This window comes from Gorilla gorilla, chromosome 10 (genome assembly GCF_029281585.2).
Source record: "Gorilla gorilla gorilla isolate KB3781 chromosome 10, NHGRI_mGorGor1-v2.1_pri, whole genome shotgun sequence".
NCBI classification, from domain to species: Eukaryota; Metazoa; Chordata; class Mammalia; order Primates; family Hominidae; genus Gorilla; species Gorilla gorilla.
This window is the reverse complement of record NC_073234.2, coordinates 76,197,182-76,224,966: the sequence shown is the minus strand read 5'-3', so window position 1 is coordinate 76,224,966 and position 27,785 is coordinate 76,197,182. Positions and strand designations below refer to the sequence as shown.

Sequence of the window (27,785 nt, the reverse complement as noted above, 5' to 3'; positions counted from 1 at the left end):
GAAAAAGAGCCAAAGGTAGGCAAGTCATTTTGAAAACGAAAGGTTTCAGGTTGAGATACAGTAGAAGAGACATTTGGAGAAGGAAAATTGGGTTGTGGGTCAAATTTATACTCAATGCCAAGAGAAAGAGCTTTATTCTAAGAAGTGGTCAAAGTAGTGACACCTCTCAGGATAACGTGGATGCAGTTAAAAGCTAAAATTAACGTCCAATTCTGAAATGACAAAGGAAATGATTATTAAAGTAAATTTAAGAAGGAATAAAGAGAAAAAGTAGAGTGATTTGTGGATCATTTAAATTTGAGAAGGAAAAACTACTAATACTAATGGAGTGTCTATTTTGTGTCAGGCAATATAAATTAGTGCTTTTTAGAGATTACTTGCAATAACTCAGTAACAATAACCACCACCAACAGTGGGAGTACTTAAACAGTGCTTGCTGGCCAGGTGCAGTGGCTCAAGCCTGTAATTCCAGCACTTTGGGAGGCCGAGGTGGGCGGATTGCTTGAAGTCAGGAGTGGGAGACCAGCCTGGCCAATATGGTGAAACCTCATCTCTACTAAAAAATACAAAAATTAGCTGGGCATGGTGGTGCACACCTGTAATCCCAGCTACTCAGGAGGCTGAGGCAGGAGAGTCACTTGAACCCAGGAATTGGAGGTTGCAGTGAGCCGAGATTGTACCATCGCATTCCAGCCTGGGCGTCGCAGTGAGACTCAGTCTCAAAAAAAAAAAAAAAGAGAGAGAGAGAAAGAATGCTTGCTATGTGCCAGACACAGTTCTATGCTCTTAACATATCTATTAACTAATTTAATCCTCAACACATCCCTGTGAGGTAGATGTTAATATAATTACCATTCAAAAGATAAGGAAACAGAGGAACATTGAGTTAATAATTTGCCCAAGGTCATCTGTCACTTTATACATCAGCAAACTGAGGCTCAGAGTGGCTTAGTTATTTATTCAAGATCACACAACTGGTATGTGGCAGAGCCAGGATCTGAACCAAAAATTTCTGATTGACCCTAAACCCTATGTTTTTTCTATTAAACTCTGCTGCTTCCTATACTCAGAAACACACATAACAAGATGGTTTTCCCTAATAAATGATTTGTGATCTCAACCTATTTCCCCTACCACTCTTTGATGGGTTCTAATTACCATGTCTAATGCTTTTCTCTTCTGGAGGCTGCAAAATTGTTCTGTCAGGGATCTAGAACTAGAAATACCATTTGACCCAGCCATCCCATTACTGGGTATATACCCAAAGGACTATAAATCATGCTGCTATAAAGACACATGCACACGTATGTTTATTGCGGCATTATTCACAATAGCAAAGACTTGGAACCAACCCAAATGTCCAATAATGATAGACTGGATTAAGAAAATGTGGCACATATACACCATGGAATACTATGCAGCCATAAAAAATGATGAGTTCATGTCCTTTGTAGGGACATGGATGAAGCTGGAAACCATCATTCTCAGTAAACTATCGCAAGAACAAAAAACCAAACACCGCATATTCTCACTCATAGGTGGGAATTGAACAATGAGATCACATGGACACAGGAAGGGGAATATCACACTCTGGGGACTGTTGTGGGGTGGGGGGAGGGGGGAGGGATAGCATTGGGAGATATACCTAATGCTAGATGACGAGTTAGTGGGTGCAGCGCACCAGCATGGCACATGTATACATATGTAACTAACCTGCACAATGTGCACAAGTACCCTAAAACTTAAAGTATAATAAAAAAAAAAATAATAAATAAATAAATAAATAAATAAATAAAATTGTTCTGTAAAAGACCCGATAGTAAATATTTTAGTTTCTGCTGTAACTACTCAACTTTACTGTTGCATCACACAAACAGCCATGGACAATGTGTGAACAAATGGGTGCAGCCGTGTTCCAGTAAAACTTTGTTTATTTATTTTTTGAGACAGGGTCTCACTTTGTCATTTAGTGGCATGAACACGGCTCACTGCAGCCTCAACCTCTTGGGCTCAAGTGATTCTCCTGCCTTAGCCCCCCAAGTAGCTGGGACTACAGGCACATGCCATCACACCCAGTTAATTTTTGTCATTTTTGTAGAGATCGGGGTTTGCCATGTTGCCCAGGCTGGTCTCAGACTCCTGAGCTCAAGCAATCAACCTGCCTCGGACTCCTAAAGTGCTGGGATTACAGGCGTGAGCCACCACATCTGGCCACAGTGAAACTTTACAAAAACAGGCAGCTGGCTGGATTTTCACCCGCTGGCTGTAGATTGTTAACCTCTCTAGTTGCTTAGTGGGCAGGGGTTTTCTGACCTCTCCCACACTTAAAAAAACTTTTTTGAAATTATTATTTTGTAAATATTATTAGAACTAAACTTATTTTATATATATTAATATTACTATCACTCCCAAATGCTTTGTTAAAATTAAGCATTTGACGTTTTTACCCTCTGTGATTAGGCATCAAGGGAGTTTATGTTAAAATGTGAATAGAAGCGGGTTAACGTCCACTTTTTCAGTCTCTCAAGAAGGAAAGACTTTATGCTTCAATATAGTTTGAACCAGAAATTGGTCTCTATTTTTATTTTTTTCTGTTCTACTGCAGATGCCTTATCTCTGGATAGTTTTACAGCAGTTCCAACCCTGGAATCAACACCTTTCTCAGGTGTAGCCAACCAAATCCACACTCTGTGTGAAAGGCCCACATATGGAGAAGTAAAGGATGGTGCTTTGGATGTAACAAGACAACACAAGTAGGTTAAGAGCAAAATTTACTTACTCTACTCCTCATGGGTGGTCCATTCCCATTGCCTAACATTTTAATTGGTCGGATTTTCATAACATGAGACCACATCTTTATTGTCGAACTTCTCTAACTTCCTGAAAATTTACAATTTCTTTCTTTCCTTTTTTTTTTTTTTTGAGATGGAATCTCGCTCTCTTGCCCAGACTGGAGTGCAGTGATGTGATCTCGGCTGCCTCCCGAGGTCAAGCAATTCTCATGCCTCAGCCTTCCAAGTAGCTGGGACTACAGACGCATGCCACCATGCCCAGCTAATTTTTGTATTTTTAGTAGAGATGCGGTTTTGCCACGTTGGCCAGGCTGGTCTCGAACTCTTGGCCTCAAGTGATCTGCCCTCCTTGGCCTCCCAAAGTGCTGGGATTACAGGTGTGAGCCACCACGCCCAGCCGAAAATTTACAATTTTGAGATAAAGTTATTGCTGTAGTTTTCTTGGAGTGTAGTTTTCTTGCTTTTCTTGAATTTCATAATACCACTCTAAAGCTTAAAAGACAAATTAGACTACCTAAAATGTTTCCACTTTTTAGGAATATACCGTAGACTGCTAAATTAACATAGGTAGATTTTGATCATAATTCTCTTTCTTTCACATTCAAAGTTAACACATCTTTGGGAACCTGTGCTTGTCCCTGCACCCTACCCTCTTCCTCTTTAAGTACACAGACTAATCTTCTAATCTAAAGGAAAAACACACTCACCAATGGAGTGTTTTTTTCCTACTGTAGTCTCAATACCACACTTCTGATACCAGATGTGTGGGGGTTTTTTTCCCCACACTCCAAGCAATTTTCCACACACCAATCACTTCTCCAGCCGACATGAAATGGGCGTCCAATAATTCAGTTCAATTCCAACATTATCTACCTGGAAATAGCATCCGACTCCACAGGTTAAGGGCTCAGTTCCACAAGGCTGGTCCCTGCTTGAGATGCCCCTTGCAGGTTCCAGACTGTGACCTGTGCTTCTGACCAACTCTCTATAAATTGGGGGTTGCCAAGACCCCCTTCTTGGGTTCAAATAATTTGCTAGAGTAGCTCACAGAACTCGGGGAAACACTTTCCTTACATTTATCCACTTACTACAAAGTTTATTTTATTCTTTTATTTATTTATTTAAATTTATTTTTTTGGAGGCAGGGTCTCACTCTGTCACCCAGGCTAGAGTACAATAGTAATTTGGGCTCACTGCAACCTTGACTTCCTGGGCTCAGGTGACTGTCTCACCTCAGCCTTCTGAGTAGCTGAGACCACAGGTGCCTGCCACCACACCCCGCTAATTTTTGTTTTTTGTTTGTTTTTTGAGACAGAGTCTCACTCTGTTGCCCAGGCTGGAGTGCAGTGGCATGATCTCGGCTCACTGCAACCTCTGCCTCCCGGGTTCAAGCAATCCTCCTGCCTCAGTCTCCCAAGTAGCTGGGATTACAGGTGCTTGCCACCATGCCCAGCTGATTTTTGAATTTTTAGTAGAGACAAGGTTTCGCCATGTTTGCCAGGCTGGTCTTGAACTCCTGACCTGAGGTGATCCACCCACCTCAGCCTCCCAAGGTGCTGGGATTACAGGTGTGAGCCACAGCACCTGACCTTGTATTTTTCATAGAGACAAGGTTTCTCCATGTTGCCCAGGCTGGTCTTGAACTCCTGGACTCAAGTGATCCTCCCATCTCAGCCGCCCAACATGCTGGGATTACAGGTGTGAGCCACTGTGCCAGGTGACAAAGTCTATTTTAAAGGATACAAATGAACAGCCAGATGAAGAGATACATCGGAAGGGTTTGGAAATGTCTCAGGCACAGGAGGGTCTGTCTTTGTGGAGTTGGGGTGTGCCATCTTCCCAGCACATGGCTATGTTTTAGTTCACCAAATCAGAAGCTTTCCAAGTGCTGTCCTTTCAGGTTTTTATGGAGGCTTTACTAGGCACGATTGATTAAATCATTGGCCACTGGTGATCAGCTCAGCCCCCTCCCCTCCCAGGAGCTTGGCAGGGTGGAGTTGAAAGTTCCAACCCTCGAACCACAGATTGGTTCCTCTGGCAACCAGCCCCTCATCCTGAGGCTATCCAGAAGCCCACCAAGAGACGCCGCTTTAGAACAGAAGATGCTCGTAATACTCAGGAAATTTCAAGAGATTCAGGAGCTCCGTGTCAAACACTCCTATCACTCAGGAAATTACAAGGTCTTAGACACTCCATATCAGGAACCAGGATCAGAGACCAAATATTAGAGTAAACATTCCCCTAGCACCTCTGTCTACAAGGATTTTAGGAGGTCCGTCTCAGGAACTGGGGGCATTGATCACAATATCAACGACATCCTCCTAAGTTAACTTAGACAGGTTTTGATCCTATTTCTGTTTCTTTCACACTCAAGGTTAACAAGCCTTTGGGAACCTATACCTGTCCCTGCCCTCATCCTCCTTCGGTGCTCATTTGCACCTGCCTTTTTAAGTATACAGACTCATCTTCCTTAGGAAACATTGAAAAATGTCAGTGCATTTTGTGAGGGCCTAATCTACCTCAATAAAATTTCCCTTCTGTATTGAGGATGAGGAAGGATGGCTTTGAATTGCAAATGCTTCATTTTCATTTTTGACTGGATTCTCTGTTGTTTGTAACCTCTCTCTGATGGAGGTGGGAACTCTCTTTCATTATGTGTTACTTAAACCATGAACTTAATTAGAAATTTGATAAAATTAGGACTGGGCGTAGGGGAGTGAGAACCATGCTATAGTTTAGTATCTGCTAAGATTTGCAGTTTTTTCACCTGTAGTAAATAACTCTACTTCCTACTGCCAGGTGCCCAGGCCCCACAAGTGGCCCCAACCCAGGAACAAATCTCTCAGGCTGCATCAGGATGAATGATGACCCAAGTATGGAAGTGAGTGTTGGACTGGATTTTTGTTTCATTTTCAGTATTACCATATCCTGTTCTTCTTCTATGGGTATTCTTTTTCCCTGTCTTTTTTATTTTTTAAGTATTATGGATATTCTTGTAGCAAATCTGAGTCTGCTATTCCAAAACTCAGATGCATGAGAAATAGCAACCTTTGAAGTCAAGAAATTAAAATTATTTAATATGAGGGCTTTCTACCCTGTGTTTAGTATGCACTGTGGGTTATAGAACCAAAAAGAGATTTCAATGAAGTGAGCTAAACTTTTTGTTTGAGAGGCAGGCTCGTTTGGGACTTAAATTCATGAATGACTGTAAGAAGCCTCAGATCCCATTGATTCTCCAAGAATTGAGGTCGAGGCTGGATAACCTTTGAGGGGCTGGTACCCTTTGTCAAAGACCACAAAGCACGGCCATGCCCATGGAGAGTAGTAAGGTATTAATTGGCAAAGTTAGGTGCTAATGCCACTTTTCTACCCAAAAAGAGAATAATGCTAAATGACCTGAGAAGGTCACTTAGGTCACTGTCTCTATCATTGAGATGTGGTTGGAATGCCTTCCTCAGTCTGCACCCTGAGCCTTGTGATCTTCTCAATCAAACAGAGCAGGCAGTTCTGTTTCAGGATCTGGCAGTCCATCATTCTTCTTTCTTTTACATTTTAATTGAGATATAATTCACCCACCAGACAATTCATTAATTTAAATTATTCACTTAAATGACTTTCAGTATATTCACAGAGTTGTACAACCATCACCACAATCGGTCTTAGAATACTTTGATCACCCCAGAAATAAACTGCGTACCCATTGGTAGTCTCTCCCTATTTCCTCCTGTCCCCAACCCCCAGCTGGAGGCAACCACTAATCTACTTTCTGTCCTATAGATTTCCCTATTCTGGACATCTCATATAAATGGAATCATACAATATGTGGCCTCCTGTGCCCAGCTTCGTTCAGTTAAGGTTCTCAAGGTTCTCAGCATAAGGTTCTCAAGATTCATCCATGTCATAGCATGATATCAGTACTTCATTCATTTTTATGGCTCAATAATATTCCACTGTATAGATACACACCACGTTTTGTTTTTCCATTCATCAGCTGATGGGCATTTGAGTTGCTTTTACTTTTGGCTATTGCAAGTGATGCTATTATGAGCATCAGTGTATTGGTTTTTGTGTAAACATGTTTTTAATTCTTTTGGGTGTATTCCTGTGGCAGAGTTACTGCATCATATGGTAACTCTATGTTTAATATTTTTGAGGAACTGCAAAACAGACTTCGAGGGTGGCTATATCCTTTTATATTTCCAACAGCAATGTATGAAGATTCCGGTTTCTCTGTATCCTCATTAAATATTTGCCTACTTTTTATTAAAGCCATCTTTGTGGGTGCAAAGTGATACCTCACTGTATTTTTGATTTGCATTTCTCTAATGATTAATAATGAACATCTTTTCCTGTGTTTGTTGGCCATTTGTATAACTTCTTTGGAGACAAGTCTACTCAGATCCTTTGCTCTTTTTAAAGATGGGATTATATTTCTTTTTACTATTGAATTGTACAAGTTGTTATTCTTCCTGTTAAGTGGGTATATGGCATTGTTTTTGTTCATAAATACCTGTCTGAGCAGCTAAGAAAAAGGAAATGAATCTATTTTGCTCTTACCTAGAGGCCAAGGTGGGCGGATCACTTGAGGTCAGGAGCTCAAGAACAACCTGGCCAATATGGTGAAACCCCATCTTTACTGAAAATACAAAAATTAGGTGGCGGGCACCTATACTCCCAGCTACTTGGAAGGCTGAGGCAGGAGAATTGCTTCAGCCCAGGAGGCAGAGGTTGCAGTGAGCCGAGATTGCACCACTGCACTCCAGCCTGGGTAACAGGACAAGACTCCATCTCAAAAAATAAAAATAAAAACAAATTGAAAAATTTTTTAAATATATCTTGCTCTTACCTAGCAATTCTTATAAAGTTTTAGTAAAGGAAGTTGAACTTGGAAGCTTACAGGATGTTTGGTTATTGGTAATTTCCCTTTTATCTGGCACTGAGTTTACTAAGAAGAAGGAAGAAACAAATATCAGTTGTGTGCCAGGAACTTTGTACAAAAGCATTTCCACATGCCATGTGATTAATCTGCTTCACACTTCTCTGCTTTTTACAAAGGAGGCAACTGAAGTTGAGGGAGTTAAATAACTTGCCCATGATCACTCAATTAATAAATAACAAACCTGGGATTAAAATTCAGATTTGTCTAGCTTCAAAGGATACATGTCTTTGTCATGGCCACTCTTAGTACACTGAATTTAGACATTTTAATCATAATTACTTAGCATTACCTTGAAAGTATTTTTTTTTTTTTTGGCTAAGAAATGTACTGCCTTTTATATCTAAAAGGACCTCCATATTCACTGTTATTAGGATATGTGACTGCGTGGTTTTGTCTATGCTTAACACCCATTAAGAAATCGGAGCTGGGCTGGGCGCAGTGGCACACGCCTGTAATCCCAGCACTTTGGGAGACCGAGGCAGGTGGATCACCTGAGGTCAGGAGTTTGAGACCAGCCTGGCCAATGTAGTGAAACCCAATTTCTACTAAAAAATACAAAAATTAGCCAAGCATGGTGGCAGGCGCCTGTAAAACCAGCTCCTTGGGAGGCTGAGGCAGGAGAATCACTTGAATCCGGAAGGAGGAGGTTGAGTGAGCCGAGATCATGCCATTGTTCTCCAGCTTGGGTGACAAGAGTGAAACTCCATCTCAAAAAAAAAAAAAAAAAAAAGAAAGAAAAAGAAAAAAAAGAAATAGGTGCTAACAGACATCACAATCGAGCCTCCAGTCACATGCTCCTGTAAGTTCCCTGAAGATTTTCTTGTGTCTTCTGTAGTTTGCAACAGCCCAGGAATTAGTCTGTTGGCTGCACCTTCTGACTGATCCCACCAATTCTCAACCTTCCCATTCCAGGTTTCTGCTCCACTGGAGAATCTCAACAGCCTGGTAACTGTACTCTCTGCCTCTGCCCCTTGTCCCTTGAGCAACTCCCCACCTACCATCATTTTATACTCACATTATCTCTTAAGAAAATAGAAAGCTCTCCTTAGAAAACACTTTTCTAAGCATTGTCATTGGTAATAAGTACAGGGAATTAGAGTAAAATATAAGATATAAATTATTTTAAAAACATAATATATGTTTATCATCCCAGTGGACCCCCCAAACGATGGGTGTTTTTTTAACTCCTTGTCCCTAAATGATGGATTCTGTCAATCTCTACAGCCTTATAACAAACGACTTGACCTGGTGTTGGAGTCCCTCTCTAAACTGGTTGCAGTCTACCTTTTTACCTTTATTTCCCCATTGTTGTGTATGGTTGTGCCTGTACGTCAGCCAAACCAGGTAGCCTGTATTGTCAGAATATATCACACAAACCTGTTTGTGCTGTTTTCTTTGCCCAGAACAATGTATGCTTTTCCATTTATCAAAATTCTATTAGACTGTCAAGCCCCATTTCAAAAACCAATAAAAACTTTTTTTGTGGTAGCATAAAATGTTGACATTCAAGCATCTCCAGTCCTTCTTGAGGTGGAAATCATAATGGATTAAGAGTGGGGAGATGAGGTTTTTCTGTGGGTTGGCCTCTGTGTGACTCTGGGAAAGTCGTGTTTTCAGGCCTGTTTCCTCATTTCTCAATGATCCAACTCAGAAAAAAACTAAGCTCACTTCCTTCTTTAAGACCCTTGTAATTATCTGTGCCCCGCATTTCTTGTCACCTGTATGCTGGTTTGCATTGTAGTTATTTATTTTCTTATATTTATTTGTGTATTAGGTGATAAAATTGCTGGACAGTACCTTTATTTGGCCATTAATCAATGCGCATGTAGCACCCTGCATAGGATTATATACAGTAGCTGCCCAATAATATTTGTTGAATGCCTATTTATTTAGGTTGTACTCACTACAACGTCTGTTTAAAACACTGAGAGTGAGCACTCAATTAGCTTACTGCTTTCTGACTCATTTCTTGGGCTGGTGCTCCTAAGAACTTGAGATTTACTTTCTGTTCCTTCCCCATATTCACAGAGGAAGCTGTCTTCTAATATCTTTCCCAGAAGGCACAGTGCAATATAAAAGTGAACATCATTATTCATAAGCAGGTCTTTGGGAGAGCAAAGAACGCTAACAAGGTTAATGTCTCAAAAAGAACATCTCAAAGTAAAATAATTTGGAGCCCTGTTTGGGACATTCTTGAGGAAGAAAGAACTTCTTTATTCACCCAATAAATTAGTTTATTTGGGATATTCTGGTGAAGTTAGGAAAGAAGGAAACAAATTATTTCCAGTCCTTATCTTTTGGAGATTCATTCTGAAATATTTACGGATAAAAATGTTATGATGTCTGCCATTTGCTTCAAAACAAGGCAGGTGTAGGTTTAGAGGGTGAGAGTTTGAAACAAGATTGGCCATAGGTTGGTAATTGTTGAATCTGCATGACGGATATACCAGGATTCATTAGATTCTTTGTTTTGTCTACTTTTGTATTTATCTGAAATTTTTCCTAGTAATGCTCTAGAATCTTTAGGCACATAGCATAGGCTGTAGAATGAAGCACATCTAGATTGAAGACTGGCTTTATTACTTATTAGCTGTGTGAACTTGGACACATGACCTAACCTGTCTGAATTTGCTGTGTCCCCTGTGAAATAGACATTGATTTTCATAGTTCTTTTGAGGATTCAAATAAACACACACAAATACTTTACATATATACATATATTTCCACATATCTGTATCACTGAGTTCTGGCCTAACCTGTCCATGGAAACAAACCAAGTAGGTCATATGTAGAGGCAAGACACTGCCTCTCAATGCCTTGTTTCCCCACTTGCTGATGACTAAGAAGGCCTTTCCTTTCATGGAGTCATTTCCCAACATTTCCAGTGAGCTCCAGAGGTGAATACCAAATATATCCCCATGTTCTTCAGGCCTCACCGACTAGTGGCTTCCATGTAGACTTTTAACCTCTCGAGAAATTGTGGGGCCAAGAAGTTGGTTTCACGACTCATGTCTCTGCAGTTCTTTTGGTTTGTTGTCCACACTGTCCTATGACAACAAAATTGATTCTTCCTTCTATCTTACTTCAGTCTCAACTCTGACCCCACCAAGATGCTCTGTAACATACGCAAAATACCTGAATCATAGTAAAACCTCAAAAAGAAAATTAGCTGGTCATATTTCCCAGAATCAGAATTATCAGCAGCATGAAGGCCAGAGTATATCTTGAAACAAGCCAATGATTTGGAGATGAATTTCTCTGTTTTTCTTTTGGCTGTTAAAAAAATTACATATACCAAATATTAAGTGTCTTGTCTCTCTTTGTGTTATCCTTCATGTTATTACATGCTTTTGTCTAAGATGTACTATCACTGGGAGGAGGTGATTTATTAAGGCCAAGAACAGGATCAATTTAAAAATATCTCAGAAGATTTTCTGGCTATTGTCTGTCCTGTTCTTCCAAGTTGTATGTGGGTGCAGCATTAATAACCTTGGAGAATAAATAACATTGCCAGTTGCAAAATTGGAACATGTAGAAGTTGACTGATAACTATATTATAAATGAACCTGAAAGTGGTGGGTGTAACCTGTAGATCTGAGGGTGTGGTATACCTTTAGTTAGAAAGAGAAAAAATAAATGCGAACCTATAAGCAAATTTAGCTTTGTTTAGGTTCCAGTAGTTCTAATCTTTTAAAATTCAACTTAGCATTGTTCCTCTTTTTGGAACATTTAAACAGACACTGAGTCAAGTCAGAAGTAAGTCTAATAGACTCTTTGTTATTTTTTTGTTCTCAGAAAATCACGTTTATTTAAGTATCAGTTACCTAAAATGGGTCAAATAGTAAACATTACATTGGAACCATAAATATTTATTAGTAGAAGGTTTCTGATCACAAAATCTGTAGTTTAGTATTTCATATAAAGGAGCAAAAATAAAATAATCCTGGGATATTAGGCCAATTAATCTTAAAAGTTATTTTTTATTGTTCATGTTGTTCGATCTAAATATTGAAATAATATTGCTGTGTGTGTGTATGCGTGTGTGTGTGTGTGTGTGTGTGTGTGTGTGTGTGTGTGTGTCTCCTGTGTTTGCTGACCCAGCCCATGGGAGAATCTGTTTCATTTTTTCCACGAGTACTTTTGCTACCCCACCCTACATTAGACTCTTGCTGTCAAAAGCAAATGGGCTGGACCATGGATTTTTCATGTAAATGTTATGCAGGTTAATATCTGAATGGCTTGGACAGAAAGAGCATTCTCCCTGCTCTGTGCTATCGGCATGTGTTAGATTCATTGACTTGAGCCAATCTTCTACATGTAAGTGAATCTCTCATCTGAACTTTCTTTTTCTTATTCTTTATTTTCCTTGATTTTAAATTATATCTGGTAGATTATCTTTCTCATGATCTGTCCAGGTGTCACAGTTGGTGCGTGCTGGTTATGTTCTGCTGTGGGCCTGGTTTGCTGGTTTAAATAGAGGTGACTTTAGAAGCTAGAAGAAAAGAGCCCAAATGTGGAAAGTTTTTGCCCCAACCCCTTGAGGGTTTCATCTCCAGCTTTCATGAACTGTTGTCCTAAATTTGAAACCAGATTAAAAAAAAAAATCTTCTTTACTCTAGTTAGTCTCACAAGAAGAAAAAAAAAATTGTCATTAGACCAAACTTGTGAAAACTTAGGATTGGGATATGTTGTATATTGGGTTGTTTTCTGATTACTGACTTTTACAAAGATGAGTGCTTTGAGAATAACATCCAGTTGCTTACCTTGCTAGTGTTCCACAACAAGGTAGTATTAAATGGCTACTAAACATAGGCAATTTCTCCAAAATCACATAATTATTTGTTTAATCAATAAATATTTTGTATTTATTGAAAGACTTCTAACTACAATGTTTCATATCTAAGGTATAGGGCAAAAGAAGGCCTTACACAGAACATTAGGGCAAATGAGACTGATATGTAACATAATGGAGGCAAACTGTATTTTTACTGTATTTATTACTTTGGCTTTAAATACTAATTAGACCTTTTTTTGAAAAGGTTTGCAGAAATGATGTACTCTCTTTTCCCCAAACTGGAAACTGGCATAATGGAATAGAAAATAAGAACTGCATTCTCTTTCATATTTCTTAAATATGAATACCCATGATCTTGACAGGTACAAAATGAAGGCTTTTCTGACAAGTGTATAGTGTTTTTTAGTTATAGTGCAATAATAAATGTTATTTCATGCTACAGATAGTAACAATGTGTTTATATGTGTTAGGATATTATACTTTATTATTATTAAGAAATCAATTCTTATTGATTTTTATGAAGTGTTACACTCAATAAAACTGGAGGATATTTAATTTTCTCCTTTTTTTATAGCTTCCTTTCTTTTGTTTTCTTTCTTTCTTTTCATTTTTTTTAAAGCAGGGTCTTGCCCTGTCACCCAGGCTGGGTGGGGTGCAGTGGTATGATCACAGCTCACTGCAACCTTAACCACCTGGGCTCAAGCAATCCTCCCATCTCACCCTCCCAAGTAGCTGCGATCGCAGGTGTACACCACTGTGCCCTGCTCATTTTTTAGTAGAGATGGGGTATTGTCATGTTGCTCATGTTGGTCTCAAACTCCTGGCCACAAACAGTCCTTCCACTGCAGCCTTCCAAAGTGTTGAGATTGCAGGCGTGTGCCACCGTGCCTTGTTCATTTCATATATATATATATAATATATATGAAATATATATAATATATATAATATATATGAAATATATATAATATATATGAAATATATAATATATAATATATATATGAAATATATATAATATATATATGAAATATAATATATATTATATATATGAAATATATATATTATATATAATATATATATGAAATATATATTATATATTATATATATGAAATATATATAATATATATATTATATATATATGAAATATATAATATAATATATATTTCATATATATATTATATATATGAAATATATATAATATATATGAAATATATATTATACATATGAAATATATATATGAAATATATATAATAAAATATAATATATATTTATATATTATATATAAAATATATATACACATAATAGTATAGTTAAATAAACAGATAAAAATTACTAATATAATTTATTTAAATATTTTAAAATAGGGCCATTATCACGTAACTACAATTTAAGGTACAGTTTCTCTTTAAAATTGAATTCAGATATCCCCACGCTGTTAATTCTGCCCTGTGCATATTACTTTCCTCTGTGGCATGCTGCTTATAAATTGTAGAGTAGGATTTGTATTATATATTTCTCTCCATGCTTGGCCTACAGGCTTCTTCAGGATAAGAACTGTGTTTTTATATATAATCTTTAGCCCTTGTCCCTGTTCCTAGCACAAAGTGGGCTTTGGATGAAAGTTTGTTGAATTAAATTAAACTGGTGTCATGAGGGGTTTCAGTCATGTATGAACTGACCCAAAGTCACTTAAGGCAGAAACAAAATGAAGTAAAAAAGAGAAAAAGTTGACCAACATCATTGATGCAGAAGTATTAGGTATAAATCCTCGCTTTGCAAGTTCGATTGTAGATTTTTCTAAACATTTGAGGTGAACATCTTACAAGTCTACATTAAAATCATCAACCAGTCTAAGACAATAATTGGGAAGTCTTTTCCTCTCCAATAGCCTAGGTTAGGGTACGCCCAAGCTGGTTTTGTTTACAGTGGAGAGGACACTGTATTTAGTTCGATATGTGTTTGAAAGCTGACTCCACCATTCTGACTGGTGTTGGGAAATTACCTTATTAACTGGCCTTCATTTCATTACCTGTAATAAGTAAATCTTTTCTTGCTAAAATCTGCTAAGGTTGTTGGGAGAATTAAATGAGATGATACATTAAAGGGCTCTTGTAAATTTTAATGTACTAAACATATATAAGCTACTATCATTGTACTGGATAAATACAAATTCAGCAAACCCTTAGTAGACCTGTACTTTACTTGTCTGTGACTATGGGAGATACTTTCTGGGACTGATTCTAAATACTGTGTGTGATATACAATATTCCCCCATGGGAACCTATTGTTGGTTGTGACAGCTAATAAGTTCTGATTATGGAATAACTAAATGCCTTCTTTTTACTTTGTGCAGGTTTTCCATAGGTCTGAATGATTTCAGTTTTATTGAATTTTAATTTATTTTTCTAAACTAAATCAAATAATTAAAATAATATACTAGAAAAGCTTGTTATTAGAAACGAAACTATGTTCTCACTGTATTTTTTTAAAAAGAAAGTTGTACAACTTTAATGCCCTAAAGTTACCCCCAAAATAGGAATTCCTTGTAGAAATTAAGAGGTTCATAGAAACTTTCAAACACTTGCCCTGGCAGGCTGGGACTATAATTTTGTTAAGCTCTTTTTGAGAATCAAGTAATAGGTGCTAACTTAGATGTAATCCTTCAGATCTCTCAGATATGGATTAAGTTTGAAATGCATGATTTTTCTAGCTAGAAAACTAAGGGCAATTTTAAAATTAGCAGGTCAGAAATTTTAGGTTGAGTGCTATTCCCACACATACAAATGTTGTTTCATGCCCTTGTAGAATTTTCTGTTTAAAGCAAACCTGACTTAAGCGTATGAAATAAACCCTATCTGCCATTTGAGTTTAGAATTTGTTTTGCCCAAAATTTTTATCAGATTTCTTTAAATATCAGACTTGTAAATAAACTTAATATTGGATTTTTGGGTAAGTGCAGCTTTGAGGAAGTGTGTATATCCATCTGCCCTATACCATCCCATTCCCATATCCTTTCCAAAAGAGCAGAGTAAATATGGGTTCATTTAGAATTGTATGAAAATGTTTGCTTAAAACAACCTCTTTGGAATGGAAAATGTCAAATTGTTGAACTTATGTCTCCTTTCTTTTTCCTTAAGGAGAATGGTGTTGAACGCGTGTGTTCTGAGAGCCTGCTGCAGTCCAGGTTTGTTTGTTTGTGTTGTGTGTGTGAATTTGTATGCATATTTAGTTGGTTTTAAGAGAATTATTTGGACCTGACATTCCAAAACATGTTTGCTATCTTTTTGGCAGGGAATATTCCTCACTACCATTACCCAGACACACTTCATCGACAGACGGTACTATAACTTCAAGTGGTAAGTGGATTTGGAAATAATATTAAAATAGACTGTTAGTATTACAGCTTTCAGCCTGATGTTCTGTGACCTGCTGGGGTGTGAGCAAATGAGAAGAACATAGGCAAATACTCCTTTTGCATAGTATAGTTAAATACACTATATATAATATTATGTGCATAGTATTCACACCATTTGTTTCTCCTGTTGACAGATCCTGGATTAGAAATTCTGAATATGGCTTCTTGTGACCTTGACAGAAACTCGCTCTGTAAGAAAGAGGAGGATACAAGATCAGCTTCTCCCACGATAGAGGCCCAAGGTAAAATGTTGACAGGTGTAAGCATGATTTTAATTCTAAAACACGAAGCAAGTCTATAAGCTAGTGAAGTAACTATCCACACTAGCTCAATAATGTTATTTAATTTTTTTTTGTAAAATAATTCTTATAAAACAATTTTGAAGATATAGTCTGCAGAAAAGAAATCCAAGTGGTAACTAACCATGGCCTTTCACACATAAGGATGGTATCAATTTTTTTTGATTTTGTAGCCAGAACAAAAATTATGATATATTGTAATGGGACAAATATTTCCTATGGCAAAGATTGACTGGAATTTACTGGGTTTCAACTGTAGCACAGAAGTGACATCATCTGCTTAGGAAATTCTTGGAATCCTAGTTCGAATTTATCAGGTAGAACGATGGAGCAATTAGCAATGGTCCACCCAGAGGCAACAGAACTAACCAGTTGGTTTGTTAGGTCCTTTTCTGCTACTTGACTCTGAAAACAATGTAGTTATTCTCGACCATTCCCAGTGAGACACCACTTTAGTTGACATTCATGGGATTAATAGGCTCTAATTCCCATTAAAAAAAATCAATCAAGGAAAATTCATTCTTTTTCTTTCTTTTTTTTTTTTTTTTTGAGACGGAGTCTCGCTCTGTCGCCCAGGCTGCAGTGCAGTGGCGCGATCTCAGCTCACTACAAGCTCCGCCTCCCAGGTTCACACCATTCTCCTGCCTCAGCCTCCCGAGTAGCTGGGACTACAGGTGCCCACCACCACGCCCATCTAATTTTTTTGTATTTTTAGTAGAGACGGAGTTTCACCGTGTTAGCCAGGATGGTCTCGATCTCCTGACCTCGTGATCCACCTGCCTTGGCCTCCCAAAATGTTGGGATTACAGGCGTGAGCCACCATGCCTGGCCAAGGAAAATACATTCTATCTTTTTAACTCGACATTTAAGTTTGAGATAGAGGTGCTAAAATAGAATAGCCACAAAATTGCAGAAATGGAATCCATTTCATGGGTTAATTACAGAATGTCTTTATACTCCACCTGCTGTCTAGTAAGTAAATCTTTTAATTAAAAATACACCAAGGTTCCATTTGTTACCTATCATATAGATGAAGATGCACAAATTTGATTACACTCTGTTGGTAAAGTTGTAAGAACAAAAGAAAAGTGCTGTAGGGAATGTAACTTTTTGTAAATATAGTAGTCCCCTTTTATTCACTGGGGCTACATTCCAAAACCGCCAGTGGATTCCCAAAACTGATAGTGCCAAATCCTATACACACTATGTTTTTAGCTATATAGACATACCTACGATAAGTTTAATTTATTAATTAGATATTTACAACAATAACTAGTAATAAAATAGAACAATTTTGACAATATATTGTAATAAAACTTACGTGAATGTGGTCTCTCTCTCTCTCAAAATATATTATTGTGGCTGGGCGTGGTGGCTCACACCTGTAATCCCAGCACTTTGGGAGGCTGAGGCAGGCAGATCACGAGGTCAGAAGATCGAGGGACCATCCTGACTAACACGGTGGAACCCCGTCTCTACTAAAAATACAAAAAATTAGCCAGGCGTGGTGGCGGGCACCTGTAGTCCCAGCTATTCGGGAGGCTGAGGCAGGAGAATGGCGTGAACCCAGGAGGCGGAGCTTGCAGTGAGCTGAGATTGCACCACTGCACTCCAGCCTGGGCAACAGAGCGAGACTCCGTCTCAAATATATATAATTGTATGTAATATTTTCAGACCATGGTTGACAGCAGGTAACTGAAACCATGGAAAGTGAAACCTTGGATAAGGGAGGGCTACTATAATGTGGAGAGAAATGTTCTAATATCTATCAAAATGTTGAATGTATATATCCTCTGATACAACTATTCATTTTCTAGGAATTTATCCTATAGATAATATGCACACACATCCCAAATAACATATGCAAATGCTTATATATTGCAGCATTGTCTGTAATAACAAAATATTAGATTTTGGCATATCCATGTAATAGAATACTAATATGCAGGCATAAAACATAAATAAGGAGACTTTTTTCTTACAATAACATAAAAGGACTACTGTTTCTTGGGGAAAAAAAGTACAGAATGTTAAGTATAGTGTACACAATTTTGTGAAAAAAAGGACAGAAAAAGTTGGTTTTTGGTGCACATGGGGACAGTCTTACTCTGTTGCCCAGGCTGGAGTGCAGTGTTACAATCATAGCTCACTGCAGCCTCAAACTCCTGGGCTCACACGATCCTCCTGTCTCAGGTTCCTCAGTAGTTGGGACTACGGGTGCAAGCCACCATGTTTGACTAATTAAAAAAAAATTGTGAAGATGGGGTCTCACTATGTTTCCTAGGCTGGTCTCAAAGAAAAAGTTTTTATGTATGCATGAAATATCCCTGGAAAGCTAGACAAAATTTAATAACATTGTGTCTAGGGAGATAAACTGGATTTCTGGAAATCATGGATGGGAGGAAAAATTTTCACTGTAAAACATTTTTACGCTTTTTGATTTATGAACCATATGAATCTACTACTTGTCCTAAAATTTTTTAAAAACTAAAGTAAGGGCTAGGCACAGTGCACATGCCTATAATCCCAGCACTTCGGGAGGCTGAGGCAGCAGGATTGCTTGAACTCAAGAATTCAAGACCAGCCTGGGCAACATAGTGAAACCCCGTCTCTGCAAAAAAATACAAAAATTAGCTGGGCATGGTGGTGCATGCCTGCAGTCCCAGACACTTGGGAGGCTGAGGGGGAGGATCACTTGAGCCTGGGAGGCGGAGGTTGCAGTGAGCTGAGGCTGCGCCACTGCCCTCCAGCCTGGGTGGCAGAGTGAGACCCTGTCTCAAAAAAAAAAAACAAAAACAAAAACAAAAAAAAAAACAAAACAAAAAACCTAAAATAAAATTTTCATAAGGAAAAAAATTGTATAGCTGTGAAGAAATTGCTTACCATTTTGTTCTTATTTCCATATAAATTTTACAAATATAATACATGCTTTAAATATTTTTCTCTTAAAAAGGAAGAAACAAAACCTGCCTGTATCTGCTGACCTTTGTGCCTGCACTGAACTAAATGTAGGACAATGGACTGAGTAAACAGGAGAATAATTATCCGGTACATTTCAGTACAAATAAAGTACATAAAAATAAACAGAAATTACCAAAAGGAATGGCACAAGTTAAAAGTGCATCTTCTCCTCTTGGTTTCATGACATTTAATTTAGAAAGGTACCATGTTTTAGAAGGATATCATAATTTTTGTTATCAGCCTTGCAAATACAATATTGAAAGAAAATTTGTTAAGCTATTAAAAAAGCTACTAAGTTACCAATTGTTCATCCTTCCGCCCTCCACTTTCTATTATTGTACCAGTCACGTGTTCTATTAAAAAAAGCAGCAGCAGCCTAAAAAATGATTTTTTAAAAATCCTATTAGAAGGCCATTTGTACAGATGTTCACTTCTTTTAAGAAATCTTTTATGGCCTTAGCTGCTCCATCCTAATTCTGAATCAATGGGCATGTATACATTTTTTGTAGTTCATAATTTGTCTCATATGTTAAGACCTTTGTCAGTTACTGGTCAGCCCATGTTGCCACTCTCACTGTTTCCTCCTCTTTTACTTGCTCCTGCCCCCCTAACTGCTTTGTGTGTTTCCTGTTTCTCACAGGCACAAGTCCAGCTCATGATAATATTGCATTCCAAGACTCTACGAGTAAGGATAAAACCATATTAAATCTGGTAAGGAAATACGTATGTTCACAACAAAGGTGGTGGTATCTTACAATGGTAGAATTATCCCTCTAAAAAGTAGTCTTAAAAGTATTATCTCATTTATCCTTTCAAAATATTATGAAGTTCATATAATTTAATTAATATTTTATAGGCAAAGTAGTTGAGGCCAAAGTGTTTTTGTGACTTGTCTAAAGTCACACAACAGGATCAGAGCTAGGACCTCCTAGCTCCACCTTAATTTATTGTTCATTCATTCATTTGCTCACTCATTTATTCATCAAAAGTCAATTGGAAACAAGCTAAATATTTCTCAGTAGAGGACTGCTTAAATAAATGAATGCATTAATAAATGAAGTTGAATAAAACGGTGGGATCTATCTAACGATATGTTCTAATCAGGTGAAGAAACAGATAATTACTGAATAATTAGAGTGTGCTTAGTGCTTTGAAAGAAAAAATGCTTGAGATGGCAGGCCAGAAAACATGTCACGGAGGAAGTACCATGTTAATGTCATTGAAAGTTTTACAGTTGCATGGTAAAGCTCTGTAAAACATAAGGAGAGCTGGAAATGATTAGAGAAAAGAGTTAAATTCCTTCCTTAAAGAGAAAATTCATTAGGCCCAGAGTGGTGGCTCATGCCTGTAATCCCAGCACTTTGAGAGATCGAGGTGGAAGGATTGCTTGAGCCTAAGAGTTTAAGGCCAGCCTGGATAACATAGGGAGACCCTGTTTCTACAAAATATAAAAACAAATCTGCCGGGTATGGTGGTGCTTGACTGTTGTCTCAGTTATATAGGAGGGCAAGGCAGACAGATCGCTTGAGCCCAGGAGTTTGAGGCTGCAGTGAGCAATGAGCATGCCACTGCACTCCAACCTGAGCAACAGAGCAAGACCCTGTCTCAAAAAGAAAAAAGAGAGAGAGAGAGAGAAGACTCATTTCCACTTCTATGAATTAATAATCATTAAAGAGTAACTACAGGTCTAATTTCATGATTCTTCAAGGGTCTTGCTTATGTCTTGCTTATGTCTTGCTATGTTGTATGCGTGGAGGGGTGTGTGTGTGTGTGTGTGTGTGTGTGTGTGTGTGTTATTGTTTTTTTCTTCTCAGTATACAAGCATTGTTCTAGTTAAGCATTTGGTTGCAAGAAACAGAGACCCATGCAAGCTAACTCAAGTTAAGAGGAGGCCATGGCACAGACTTGGGCCAAAAAAGTAGATGAAAATTTTTCAGCATTTCATTCTGAAGATAGTGAAATGATTGGATTTGTGATTTGGAACAATGACATGATGTCATTCGTTTCCTTTGTTATCCAGAGGCGATCGATTCCAAGAACCCCACAGATACCAAAATCAGAGAATGCTCAAGTCTCTTATATAAAAATTGCATAGTATTTGCATATAACCTAATGAAACGGGAGAGTTCCCTGATTCCCCTTGCAGGACGTGCAGCAGTGGTGTGTCTCACCTGCTTAGTCACCCCATAGTTCAAGCCCCTAGGGGGAACATGCAGACCAGCAGCTGCAGAGGCCAGGGCAAGCGCTTTTGGGCTCTGCCCCCTGGCAGCATCTAGGGGTCAGTGTCTGTGATTCCCAAAGTCCAAGTGAGTGTGTGTTACAAAGCTCTTTCAGATTTGCCATCTGCAGACAGCTTGTGTGTTAATTAGCTCAATGGACCCTCAGGCTTATCACAAGGGCAGAGGGCCAGTGTGACAGCTTTCTGTATCCTGAGCTATCGCTCAGTGTCCCAAAAGAATCAGATCACACATGAGCTGGAAGGATGAGTGCAAGGTTTTACTGAGCGGTGGAGGTGGCTCTCAGTAAGATGGATGGGGAGCCAGAAGGGGGGATGGAGTGGGAAGGTGGTATGGAATGGCAAGGGGGTATTCCCCTGGAGTCAGGCTGCCCAGAGGCCATACTCTTCTCCAACTGCCCCAGGCTAAACTCCCCTTGGCATCCAGACATCCCCCCCTTCTCTCTTTCTCTGCTATATCATTCCACTATTGTCAGTCTGCCAGTCTGCTGGTCTGCCAGTGTTGTGTGCTCACTTCAGCTGCTTGTGTTGTGTGCCCGCTAAGGTCTCAGGTTTATGTTGGCACAGGATGAGGGGCATGGTAGGCCAGAGTGGTCTTGGAAAATACAACATTCAGACACAAAAACAGGAGTGCCTGTTCTCACTTAGGTCTGCAGGCACAGGCCTGAGGGTGGAGCCCTCACTGGGCACCCCGCCTTTCTCTATCCAGCACTTCCCTGCCCACCTCCCATATCACTAACACATCCTCTTATATACTTTAAATCATCTCTAGACTACTTATGATACCTAATACAGTATAAATGCTATGTAAATAGTTATAATGACAAGAAAGGAAATCTGTGTGTGTTCAGTACAGATACAACCATTGTAGGCCTAACTACATTTTTTTTAGTTAAACCCATAGATGCAAACCCACAAATACAGAGGGCCAGCTGTATAGGTAGGATATAGTGTTGGCTAGCACATATGCTGAAAATGGTTGCTCCTAGTAAAAAATGAACAGAAGAAAATTCAAGTCCTTTACTCTTTCATAGTAGAATCTTCTGAGAGAATAAAATTCCTTCTCATCTCAAAAAAAATATAGACATAAAGACACTTTTTAAAATAATGGATCAGTTTGCCATTGGAAGTTGTGGGACTGGTTAGGATACTATGGCAATAATTCAGATGAGATGAAGGTAGTATGAATTTAGTGAAGGTGGAGAAAAGGAGATAAATTTGAGAAATATTTAGGGGTAGAATTCACAGAGGATGATGACATGTCACGGGTATGGGAAACGGTAGATACCCAGGCTTATGGCTTAACCTACCAAATGAATAGAATAACATGACAGTAGGGAAGGAGGAAGGAGAGTAGAATTTGTGGGGTAAAATAAGATCAGTTTGAGACAAGTCAAATTTCAGGCTAATCTGAGACATTGACAGTCGGTAAGGAGATTTTATATACGGCTGCATACCCATATTCATAAACTCACCTGTGCGGTTTTTTGAAAGCTGACATATATTTGTGAGTTATCAGCAAGAATCCAAGTGTGTGGATGAGATTTCCCAAGGACTGTGGCAGGAAGGAAGGGAGCATTGAGGATGATGGAATCCTGGCTAACAATATCTACTAGAGAAGGCAGAGGAGACTGAGAACAGGCTGTTGTAGTTATGCGGGGCTGGGGCATCAGAAGAGGGAAATCGAGGGGAAAAAATCTTCAAGAGGAAGGGATGTATAGATAATTTTAGATGCTATAGTAAGGTCAAGTAAGATAAAGACCGAAAATTATCCACTGGATTTGGCAATAGGGAGTTCAGATAGCTGGTGAGAACACTTTCCTTGGAGTGCTGTGTAAAGGGGTAGAGTAGTTAATTGATCACGAATGGGAGAGGAAGAGCTGGAAACAGCAGCCACACACAACTCCTTATGTGACCTTGAAACATCTATATGCGGTAAGAGCCTAACATAACACTGTCTTAGCAGCCATCTTTGTCACAATTTCTCCAAAAACCTATCTAGAAAACTCCATGTGATAGCCCTATATCACCCACACCTTACCTCTTCATCTATCCAGTCCTACCTCTTCATCAAACTTCAGCATGTTCCTTGTCTGCAGAAATTCCATGCTACTCAAGTCATGGTGTCATGGTGCCACTCTCCTCCCTTTTTTTCTTTTTTTTTTTTTTTTTTGGTTGAGACAGAGCCTTGCACTGCTGCCTAGCTTGGAGTGCAGTGGCGTGATCTCGGTTCACTGCAACCTCTGCCTCCCCAGTTCAAGTGATTCTCCTGCCTCAGCCTTCAGAGTAGCTGGGATTATAGGCCCGCACCACCACCCCTGGCTAATTTTCGTATTTTTAGTAGAGACAGGGTTTTGCCATGTTGGCCAGGCTGGTCTTGAACTCCTGACCTCAGGTGATCCACCCACCTCAGCCTCCCAAAGTGTTGAGATTACAGGTGTGAGCCACAGCGCCCGGCCGTCTCCTTCCTATTAAGAGCACTTGTTTATCTATCTCATTTATTTGGCAATTAATCCTAGTTTGCATTGTTGTAATTCGCATCATGTTTGCATCTTTTCATGTATTTACGCCCTTTTTGCTTCAACTAGATTGGAAGCGCCCTTGCAGCCAATTTTATTTCCTTCTTAACAGCATTAAAAACTGTAGAGCAGGGGTCCCCAGTCGCTGAGCCAGGGATCAGAACCCATTCGAGGCTGTTAGGAATTGCGCCGCACAGCAGGAGGTGAGCGGCAGGCCAGGGAACATGACCACCTGACCTCTGCCTCCTGTCAAATCAGTGGTGGCATTAGATTCCCACAAACCCTATTGTGAACTGTGCAAGCGAGCCATCTAGATTGCATGTTCCTTAGGAGAATAACGCCTGATGATCTGAGGTGGAACAGTTTCCTTCCGAAACTGTTTCCCCCTCACCTTACCCCCGTGGAAAAACTGTCTTCCAGGAAACTGGTCCCTGGTACCAAAAAGGTTGGGGACTGTTGTTATAGAGTGTTTTTGTCAGAGTAGGCTTAGGAGAGGACAGGAAGTAGGAAAATGACTGGTTATGAAGTATTTCCACTCTATGTACAGCGGTAAAATCTTATGATTTTAGGAAGCCAAAGAGGAACCAGAAACAATAGAAGAACATAAAAAAGAACATGCTTCAGGAGGTAAGGAATGTTTCTTTCAATCCCCATGTGAACTTTTGTTCTCTGCTGATATTTTTGTGGGTGAAATCTGTCTGAATAAAGCTATGTCACTTACAAATTCTGCATCTCTGGATAAGGTTAGTCAATAGGACCAATTATTGATTCCATTTGTGTCATTTTCAAAAAGCCACATTTGCATTGTGTTGACTGTGCGATCCCAGAAAACTTGTAATAACTGGTGCTCTATTGTGAACTAAGAACCAAGCGAATGTTGGTAGCAAATGCTATGCTCTACTGTTAGTTCTTTTTTAGTATCCTATCTAAAAGTAAAGCCACTATTTACAGAATAAGTGCTAATATGCTTTTCCCCTTAGCCTACCTCCATTGGGATGGAATAGTGGATAGAGTTCAGGCTTTGGAGTCATAGAGACTCTACATGGGATCAATCTCTGACTAGCTATTGATCTTGGAAAGTTACTTAACCTTAAGTCTCAATTCTCTCATTTGCAAGAGGAAAATGAAAAGAAGAAAAGTACACTTAATTGAGAATATATTCTATGCTGAGAACTAGGCTAATTTCATGTGCATAGTTTTATTTAGTCCTCCAAATACTATGTGAGGTGGTAAATTGTGATTCAGTTGCCTAGCCTATAAAATGTGGACAATAAAAGTATCTACAACAGAAGGTTTGCTGTGAGGATTGAATAAATTAATATGTATGAAGCACTTAGAAAAGTGTCTGGCACCAAAGTTCTCATAAAAGTTAGTTACTATTATAAAAAATCAATCTTATCTTAGATGATAAGATATCTTTATCTTATCAATCTTATCTTAGATGGCTTAATGACTTTGTGACTTGTTCAAGATCACATAACTGTAAGATTCAAACAAAGCTCAGATTTAAACCAAGTTTGTTTGACTTTAAATCCAATGCTCTTAATAACTAATACATAGTCCTTGGTAAAGTTGTCATAAAATCATATGTGTAAAATGCTTTGCTCTGTGATTGGCAATATAATAAAGCCATGGTTGATGCCATGTTTATTGTCACTGTTATTGTTACCAGTATTATTATTACTACTACTGTTCCTGCTACTGCTAATAAAGCCTTGATCCAAAGAAGAACCAGGATACCAGTAGGAGGTTTAGGCTTTTAGCCATGGGATCAAGTATAGCAAACATGCAAATGCAAAGAGAACAAATTGGGCTGTTGCTTGATTCTGAGATATCTTTAAGTATGAAAGACTATTCACATGCTGAGGTATAAACAAATGATTTTAATGGCATTGTGATCCCAATAGCTTAGCATACATTACAATTTAAGTGCATACATTATTAGCTGGCGATCATTTCAGACATATTTAAATGAAATACTTTTGTTTAGTGGAGATATAACATTAGATCAAATGTGCTTTTACATGTCAAGCCTTTTTAACCAAATAATATTTTATTATATTTTAATAGACTCTGTGGTTTCCCCTCTTCCTGTAACCACTGTGAAATCGGTTAACCTTAGACAAAGTGAGAAGTAAGTGCTTCTTCATGTAGCATGTTAACATGTTTTATTTTTCTGTTGGATTATGTTTAAATATGTTTTTTGTCTTATCCTACAGCACTTCTGCTAATGAGAAGGAGGTGGAGGTGAGTTTAAAGCAAATTTTTTTTCCTTTTAAAAAAGTGTTCCAGACTCACCTGCTACAGTCACTTCATGTTTTGGGACAAGCTCTCATATGCTTGGTGTCTGTTTGGCTTGGCTGTGACTCAGTGCAGGTGAACCCTGTGCATGTCAGCATTATGTTGCTGGGGGGAGAAAGAAATGCCTCAGTATAAAACAGTATTAAACTGAAACATCTGACCACATCCGGTTTTCTCTCCTCCTCCTCACCCTCACATTATTTTGACAACAGGCAGAATTTCTCAGATTATCTTTGGGATTTAAGTGTGACTGGTTTACCTTGGAGAAGAGAGTGAAGCTTGAAGAGAGGTCCCGTGACTTGGCAGAAGAAAATTTGAAGAAAGAAATCACTAACTGTTTAAAACTATTAGAGGTGAGAATCAGAACATTTGGGATATAAACATTTGGTCTAGCCAGGCACAGTGGCTCACACCTATAATCCCTGCACTTTGGGAGGCCAAGGCAGGAGGATCATGGGAGACCAAGGCAGGAGGATCACTTGAGGCCCGGAGTTCAAGATCATCCTGGGCAACATAGTGGGACCCCATCTCTACCAAAAAAAAAAAAAAAAAAAAATCAGCCAGGTGTGATGATGTGTGCCTGTAGTCCCAGCTACTTGGGAGGCTGAGGCAGGAGGATCATTTGAGCCCAGGAGTTGGAGATTGCAGGGAGCTATAATCACACTATTGCACACCAGCTTGGGTGACAGAGTGAGACCCTGTCTCAAAAACAAAACAAAAAACACCCACAGAAAACATTTGGTCATATTTTCAATAACACTTTCATAATTACATATGAAATTACTTGTATGACCCAAACCAGTACCAGGTGCCAAGCTCTGCCTGACACAAATGTGAATCATAGAAAGTAAGAATGCAGGATCAGGCTGAAATAAAAGTTTCACTAATAGGAGAGTATCAGCTATAAAATGAAAAATGTCTTTTTAAAGTAGGTTGCATGAGTCATCTGCCTTTTCTCTGGATTTTCAAATTTCAGGCAGAAAAGGAATCATACAGAAAACTGAGCAATAGGAAATATCAATTTTAAGCTTCAAAGAAGAGAATCGAGTCTATTTCCATTTATGATTAACTGAGGAAAGAGAATGGTAACTGATTCAGTCTTGCAGATGATGGGCAAGCCTGCTGTAGGGTACTGAGAGAAGAATGGGGGTGCATAGGAGTGTAACAACTACTATTATCCTTCCATATGGTGAAGTTACCATACATTTAGAGATGAGCTGGAAAATTAGTAGGCTTAGTTTTGGATGAAGGACATTAAAATTGAGAAACCATGGAAAAGAATCACATTATTTTTTACCGTGATAAAATATGTAACATAAAATTTATCATCTTGAACATCTTCAAGTGCACAGTTCAATGTAAGTTTATTTACATTGTTGCAAAACAGATCTTGAAACTCTGTACCTGTTAATTTCCCTTTTCCTCCTTACCCCATCCCCTGGTAACCATTATCCTACTGACTCTATGAATTTGACAACTTTAGGGACTTTGCATAAGTGGATTCATAACAGTACTTGTTTTTTGTAACTGG

At 38.7% G+C, this 27,785-nt stretch overlaps 1 protein-coding gene across 4 annotated transcripts in view; it reads left to right on the top strand.

Annotated features, from left to right (window-relative positions):
- IRAG2 (inositol 1,4,5-triphosphate receptor associated 2) overlaps positions 1-27,785 on the top strand; it is a 111,687-nt gene that overhangs the window by 66,717 nt on the left and 17,185 nt on the right. For 3 of the 4 annotated variants that reach the window (XM_055358031.2, XM_055358029.2, XM_063694107.1), the window contains 10 exons: positions 2,606-2,753; positions 5,592-5,673; positions 15,661-15,707; positions 15,815-15,879; positions 16,073-16,180; positions 19,839-19,909; positions 24,523-24,580; positions 26,024-26,087; positions 26,173-26,200; positions 26,467-26,607. In XM_055358031.2, the coding sequence (XP_055214006.1) occupies positions 2,606-2,753; positions 5,592-5,673; positions 15,661-15,707; positions 15,815-15,879; positions 16,073-16,180; positions 19,839-19,909; positions 24,523-24,580; positions 26,024-26,087; positions 26,173-26,200; positions 26,467-26,607 (812 nt within the window). Of the gene's footprint in view, positions 1-2,605; positions 2,754-5,591; positions 5,674-11,885; positions 12,049-15,660; positions 15,708-15,814; positions 15,880-16,072; positions 16,181-19,838; positions 19,910-24,522; positions 24,581-26,023; positions 26,088-26,172; positions 26,201-26,466; positions 26,608-27,785 lie in introns of those variants that run through there. The other variant, XM_063694108.1, reaches the window with a different exon arrangement.